A 7,239-nucleotide genomic window follows, 5' to 3' on the forward strand; every position below is an offset into this window, starting at 1 on the left:
GGGCCTGCCTGCCTAGGGCAGGGCTGTTTCTACTTCACCAGACTGAAGACTTGGCCTATCAGTGTTCTTTGACTACAAATGGAAAAACAACAAACAAACAAACAAACAAACAAACAAATATTATCAAGCTGGCTTACACAGGGAAGGAACTTTACTGGCCCTCTGAACTGCAATGGTGTGCAGTCGTGGACTTCAGGCACAGTCAGATCCAGGTGCCCACAAGGTCACCAGGCATCTGACTCCTCATCTCTGGCCTCTTGTTGTCAATAGTAGCGGCTCGGGTCAGACAAAGGGGCACCATTTTGTGATTTGCCCACTGCTAGTGGTGGCCCTGGATGTCCATGGCTCTCCTGGGTGTAGGGGCACTCAGTGTAGCAGCCAGGCTGGAGGGACAGAAGACTCATGCCTCCCCCCCCACCCTGCGGGTTGCACCCGGGGCTGAGCGCTGGGCGCACACAACAGGCCATTCCTATCAACTTGCTATCACAGGCGGTGCGTGACAGAACCAGGGTTATGAAGGGGGATCTGACCTCACCGGGGGGCCGGCCACCCTGAGAAGGAGAAGGCGGCTTGATACCTAAACGCAGAGTGAGAGCACATGGCGAGGGTGTTCCCAGCGAGGAGCCAGCACGGGGACAGGAGGCAGGGGCCTTGTTGAGCTGCTGGTCCCATCTGGGCACGTCCTCTTGAGTGTCGTGAGGCATGGGGCAGCCACAGCACACGCACACTACATGCTGACACGTGCACACGGTGCGTGCACAGAGAAGCACACACACAGCCCGCGCAGGTGCGAGGACAGCAGGTGCACACGTTCGAACACACGCGCGCTCCTGCACTTACCCCTGCACTGTGTCCTGTGCACGCAGCAGGCATGTGGCCACACTAACACGCCCACAGAGTGAACATGTACACAGACGCCCATGCGCACACGCACAGCACACACCTGCGCACGCGCGCGCACACACACACACAGCACACAGGCTGCCGGCAACGAGTGGCTAGTGGGGAAGAGGCAAGAAGGCGCCCGGTTGCCCTGGCAACACATCCTGGGACCAGCCGTGCCGGACCAGGCCTCGTTAGTGCGGCTCATCTGGCGGGCTGTCAGCAGGTGGAAGGCTGCTCAGGACCCCAGCTCCACACAAAGGCTCCTGGTGGTTTCGTGGTGGGCCTGACAGTCCCGGCCCCGTGAGGGTGAGAGGAGAGAAAGGAGCCAGGCCTGGGTTCAGACCAGGAGACAGGGCCCTGAACTGGCGCACAGGGCACACTCACAGTCTGCTCAAGAATCCCAGAGGAAACCAGCTCTGGTGTTGGGGCGGGGGGGCGGGTCCTAGTGGACCCCAGCTCTGAGCCAGCGGTCGGGGGTCGGGGGGGAATCCAATCCAGCCCTTGGCCACGCACATGGGTTCAAGGCCAGCTCCTTCCCGGGCTCCCTGCGGTCTCGTTTCTCTGCCGTGAAGTGGGTGCCAGAGGAAGAGACCAGCAGACAACTGCAGGCACCCAGGGCGCAGGAGCTGCACACAGTAGGGCCACACCCGGATCCTCGCCTCTGGTCTGCGACATGCAGCTTCCCGGCTGGGATGTGGTGGCCTTGTTCCCAGCATACCCCGGGAGCTCAGCTCTCGCCCCCTTCAGGCAGAAAGACTGAACACTCAGATGTGTTTGCTGTCCCCACAGCCCACCGGGTCTGGTGGGGCCGCTCAGGCCCACCGGTTCTACAAGGACACTGGCTGTGCCAGGTGGGGGTGGGCAGGCCCCACACAGGCTTTGTGGAGGAAGGGGTGGCAGGGAAGCACCCCCAGGGCTCAGCCGTGCCCCCTCGACTGCAGGCAGTGACTCTGTCCCAGAACTGGTGTTGAGGAAGCACACCCTTGTTGAGCAGGTCACTGGAAATGCAGCTGACCTGCTTCCGTTCTCTGGACCGGTCCCCCCGCCCCCACATCAGACGGAGCGAGTCTGGAGTAAACGGAGCGCACGTCAGCCGAGCTCCCACACTCCCCGAGACTGACCTGCTCTCCTCCTCGTGATGCCCCACCTCCGACCCCCGGCATTCTGTGACAGGAGCTCCCACACGTCCCCCAGGTCATGGATGCCACCTCCCATCACGCCTTGACGCGACAAGGGTTCTCCACATCCCATGCCAACTCAGCTCCTTGGTGAGAGCCAAGCTGGGGTGAAGGGCGGGTGCCCCTTCACGGCCGGCTTCCCTGTTCCCCAGCTACCCTGCAGGAGCACAGACGTGGGGGTCAAGCTGTGGCTTTCCAATTATTCATCAGTCGCCGGTCAGGCACCTCTTGGGAGCCCAGCATGGTTTTGGACCTGAAGACACCACTCACCGAGATGAACCTGTCCCGACCCTGGAGTCGGAGACAGACAGGACCCCATGCAGCATGTGAGCCGAGGTCGGACGTAGGACATACTGAGAAAAGCCCCCCTTCCCAGCCAAGAGGACCCGGAAGGCTTCCTGGAGGAGGCACCATCTCAGCTGAAGCCTGAAAGTGGAGAAGTTGGGGGCTAGGAGGCATTCGAGGCTGAGGGCACAGCATCGATGTGAATGGCCTACAGCCCGGGCTGTTCCTGCCGCCCTGGCCCGGGGCCTCTCCAAGTGGCATGACAAGCAAGGGTGGGGGTGGCCTCCTGGCTGAAATGCTGGCTTTCTATTCCTGTCTGACCTCAAGGCCTAGGGCTTGAGAGTGAGGGCTGCGTCAGCAGGGGCATTCCTGCCTTGGCAGCTCATGGCATCTGAGGGGGGGTCCTTATCGGTGATGACACCTCAGTCCAGTTTGCTCCACAGCCTGGAAGTGGCAGGCCCGAGCATCCTTCTGGTGGCCACAGTGGGTTCCCGTCCTGGCTCTCATTAGCTGGGCTGCCACGGGCAGCTTACTGAAGGTCCCCAGCCTGGCCTGTGAGGTGGGATGTCGTGTGTGCAGATGGGGGACGAAAACAGGACCCCGCTCACTGACCTGCTGTGACTGCGAGAGGGCCTGGGGGTCCCCAGGGCCATTGCTCTGCGGCATTCCCGCCTCCCCCACAAGCAGGAGACGGTCCCAGAGGATGCAAAGGGCTGAGAAAACTCCACCGACCCTCCCTGGAACTCCAGGCAAAATTCCTCTCGTTACTGAACAAGCAGATCTCCACCCCCGCACTCCCGAAACACCTTTATTGCACTAAAAACAGCATTTATAAACAAACACACTTGGGGGAGGGTGTCTTGAAGATTTACCCACAGTCGACACGGAACACAAAGATATCGAATAGTGCAGGGGTGTATAAAACACCCCCCCCCCCCCAGACGCAAAGCAGGGATGAGAGGTCGGGGTCAGAGGGAAGGGAGATAGTGGAAGCCCCAAGCATCTGACTCAATGCAGGGTCCTCTGTCTGCCTGTTCCAGCCCACAAGCCTGGTGCTGGGTGGTCCCCAGGTTCCAGAGTAAAGGGGAGCCCCTCTGACACTAGCAGCAGGGAGCATGAAGGAGCAGGCCTAGGACAGAGGTAGGGGCAAGGGGGGCACAGCAAGGGACCTCAGCTCCAAGGGCCCCAAATTCTCCCCAAAGTGCAAAGGGGACCGAGTGCTTTCCCAGGCTATGGGGGAAGGGTCCTCCGCCCCTTCCCCAGTGGGATTTGGGAACCTACTTAGGAGAGACAGTGTTTGGATGGGGAGGGGTGCCCCCATCCTGGTCTGCCCTGGTCCAAGGGTGCCCACCAGGTGGGCTAGGAGAGGCCCCTGCTTCAAACCATACTGTTTCTGTCGTGTTAGGCCAGAAACTGTCTGCAAACGTCATTCAAGGAGCCACGTACTGACACAACACTTAAATCCATGCAGCGGCCTAGCGGCACGAAGGGGCACAAGCAGGGTACTCCTGGCCTGCCAGCTTCATCCCTCCGTCCCACCCACACTAACCACAATCATTTACCACGTGGAGTAAAATCCAGCCATCAGTCCCTGGTGTCCAGCTGCCAAGGGTGCTACGCAGGAGGCTGGCAGGGTGGCAGCTCCCAGCCCCAGAGGGGCAGGGAGGAGGGGGTCGGGGGGCCGGGAGGCTGCTCTCTGGGTCTGTTCTGAGCAGCCCCTCCTGGGGAAGCAGGCTCCGGATGTCCCAGCAGGGTCTCAGGTGAGGTGAGTCGGGCCAGGGAAGGCGCTGGAGGAAGACAGCACACAGGAGAGCTGTCTGCTTTCCACCAGCCCTCCTGGGGCTTCCTCTGCGTCCGGGCCCCCTTCTCTGCCTGTCTTTTGCCAGGTCGTGGCTCTCAGACCACACGTGGCACCCTGCTCCCCGGCGGGCTCTGGCTCTGGGGCCCTGTGGGTGCTGTTGGCAGATCCCAGGCCTGCTACCGCTCTCTGGCGGGGGAGGGGGTGTCTCATGGGCCGGGCCAGGAGAACTCCCATACGACCAAGGGAAAGATGGGCCTCAGCCTCAGGACTGGTCACCTCTAGGCCTGTGATCCACACCAGCTGCCTCCAGGAACAGGTTCCGGCCCCCCACACCCCACCCTGAGAACCCCTTTCCAGAACTCTTGAAGGGGTAAGGCCGCGCAGAACTTGGGGCACGGGGGGGTCGGGAGGGGGGACGCTCAGCCCTGCCAAGTGTCCCTTTCTCTTTGCTGGCAGCCCCCTCTCTTCCTCTTCCAAAAAAAAAAAATGAATCCGTGAAAAATAGTATCCTGGCCACCCCCGGCATCGACTGCAGCCCCAGTCTGAGCTTGAACACGCCACACCCCAGCCCCCGCCCCCCACCGGCCTGGCCACGCGGCCTCCCGCCCATGGGGACCCGGGTGGGGTCTTCCCCCCACCCCCCCACCCCGCACCCTACCCTCCGCAGGGAGGCAGGGAGGGGCCTTTACAGGAAAGGCAGCAGGGAGGCCAGGGGCAGCTCCTTCTCCCCGAGCAGCGTGTCCCGCTTGAGGCTGCCACCCTTGTTGACCACCTTGATCCGGAGGGCCAGCTTCCGGACGCTGGCCGGCCCCAGGCCGTCGAAAAAGAAGTCCTCGTTGAAGACGGGGTGGCGGCTGTTCTTGATGATGGTGCTGCGCTGCTTCTGCAGCTTGCCGGGGACCAGGCACAGGCCCACACAGCAGTTGATGCTCCGGGCGTCACACAGGCGGTCATAGAGGCCCTCGGCAGCCAGCAGGCGCACCCGCAGGCGGGCCTGGGCCGCCTCATACTCTGCCAGCAGCCTGACGCTGCCCCGAGGGCCCATCCGGACGGCGTGCTCCGCCCGGGGCGCCTGGCCAGTCTCAGGGCCCGGCTCCGGGGTGGCCCTGCGGGTCAAACGGCGCCGAGCCCCGGGGCTGGCGTCTGGTGCACTGTCCTCAGCAGACAGAGAGCCGTGGCGGCCCGCCGAGTGCTTGAGCTGGCTCACTTTGGCCTGGCTGTCCTGGGCAAAGCCTTTCAGCAGTGACACAGAGCGAGAGAGCAGAGGGGACCCGAATGGGGAGGACTCGGCCGAGGACCCAGTATCACTCTCCCCACCGCTGAAGTAGCGACTGGGGCTCATGAGGGCCCCACCAGCCTCCCTGGGCACCCCATCTCCCCCATTGGCCTTGGGGGCCCCCCGACGGCGCCCGGCACCTGGGGACCCCACCTGAGCCAGGGCTCCATGTTCGCTGTGGAACAGGGACTCCTTGCGCCGCGTGTGGGGGCTCTCTGCCAGTGTGGCAAAGCCATAGGACGTCTGGGCTTTGGGCACAGAGGGCAGGGACATGGCGCCCTGGGCCTGGGGGTCTGCGTTGGTGGCAGCCTCCTCCGCTGTCCAGTCCTCCGCACTCTCAATCTGGATCACGTGCCGGGTGGCTGCCTTCAGCAGGCTCTTGCTCTCAGCCGGCAGCTTGGCAGACAGCCGGGGACTCCGGGGGGCTCGGCGGGGTGTCCCCGAGGCCAGGTTCTGATCGGAGGTGGCGGGGCCCAGCTCTGCCTGCGCGTCGGGATCTGTGGGGCCAGCGGGCAGCTTGGGGGGTATGAAGAAGTCAGGGATCTTGTCGGGTGTGAGCACATTGCTGTACAGGGGTCCCTTGGATCCCCTGTCCCCTGCCTCACTCCCAGGGCTGGCGTTTTCTCCGGACCCCCGGAGACGCTCCAGGAACCACACGTTGGTTTTCTTCATGGGGGCAGGCAGAGGGGAGGCCAGGAAGCGCTGCAGAGTCTGAGAGGACAAGCGGGGTCAGGAGCTGCATCCCAGGCCCTGGGAGAAGGGAACAGGGGCTCCCGACGCCTGTGTAGGGGAGCCACAGGGGCAGGTCCCGGCCAAGGGGGGTTGCGCAGGATCACTCAGAGCGCGTCACCTCTCCCCCGTCCTCCCTCCCCAGGGAGATCGAGCTTAACTTCCCAGAACCAAGGCGAAGCGAGGGAGGTGGGGGCGACGTTCGACTCTTGGGAAGCTCCCAGGGGACAGCGACCCCTCTCCCGCCCCCACCCCGTCTTGAGGATCTCAAAGCGCTTGCTAAAGGGTCTGTGCTCAGTCCAAAGGGAAGGCACCCCTGGTATGCGCGGATCCCCAGGATGTCCCCGCTCCGCCCCCCCCCCGCCCCCCCTCCCACCCCCCGCCAAGCTCCCACCCACCTGTGGCTTTGCCCAGGACTGAGGGTCCAGGCACCAGGGTCTGGGCAGGGAGAGGAGGTCAGTCGGAGGACTGAAGGCGCAGCGAGCTGACCCCTCCCGCGTGTCTCCCCGCCCCCCCCCCCCCCCGCCAGACTCAGCTTGGGGTGGGGGCGGGGGTCCTAGCAGACCCCCGCGGACCGTGGCGGGGTCCCCACACTCACCTGCCCCGGGGTGGTGACCCGAGGCTGGAGGCTGTCCCGCGGGCACGCCGGAGTCGCAGCGCGAAGGGGTCGGGGCCCGCGGGGGGACGCGGTCGCAGGTCCAGCTCGGGCGGCGGCGGCAGCGCAGCGGGGACTCATTCACCGGCGGCGGCGGCGGGAAACCGCCCAGCCCGGCCGCCGCGCCGCCGTATTCCTCCTAGTACAGCCGCACGCGCAGCCCCCGCCCCGCCCCCAGGCCCTAGGGGCCCCCGCCCCGCCCCTCCCCGCCCCCAGGCCCAGGCCCCAGGGGCCCGGTGGGGGTCGATGGGAGGCAAGCAGGTGGTTGCGCCTCGTCGAAGGCCAGTCGTAGCTCTTGTGCCTGCGGATCCGCGCTGTAGGGCCCCCCGGAGGCCCCAAGCCCCTGCCTCAGCTCACCTGGGCGGGACACAGACCCGCACCTGCCGTGGGCCGGGGCTCCAGAGACAGGCCCTTCCCGTCTCACGCGATG

At 64.6% G+C, this 7,239-nt stretch overlaps 1 protein-coding gene across 1 annotated transcript; it reads right to left on the reverse strand.

Moving 5' to 3' along the window:
* Positions 1-4,795: 4,795 nt before the first annotated feature.
* C2CD4C (C2 calcium dependent domain containing 4C) lies at positions 4,796-6,929 on the reverse strand. Its single transcript, XM_043585959.1, has 2 exons — positions 6,753-6,929; positions 4,796-6,136 (listed from the first exon to the last, which is right to left on the reverse strand). Exons 1-2 carry the CDS (start codon positions 6,888-6,890, stop codon positions 4,835-4,837), a joined length of 1,440 nt encoding a protein of 479 aa, XP_043441894.1. The 5' UTR covers positions 6,891-6,929; the 3' UTR covers positions 4,796-4,834.
* Between the last annotated feature and the right edge of the window lie 310 nt (positions 6,930-7,239).

Source organism: Prionailurus bengalensis, chromosome A2, assembly GCF_016509475.1.
Source record: "Prionailurus bengalensis isolate Pbe53 chromosome A2, Fcat_Pben_1.1_paternal_pri, whole genome shotgun sequence".
NCBI lineage: Eukaryota > Metazoa > Chordata > Mammalia > Carnivora > Felidae > Prionailurus > Prionailurus bengalensis.

What these genes read in the sequence shown, in the direction of transcription:
- C2CD4C (XM_043585959.1), bottom strand. Translation starts at nt 6,890, where the DNA reads ATGAGTCCCCGCTGCGCTGCCGCCGCCGCCCGAGCTGGACCTGCGACC. An exon ending in GGGTCACCACCCCGGGGCAG is followed by an intron (nt 6,137 to 6,752) that starts GTGAGTGTGGGG and finishes TTGTCCTCTCAG; the next exon opens with ACTCTGCAGCGCTTCCTGGC.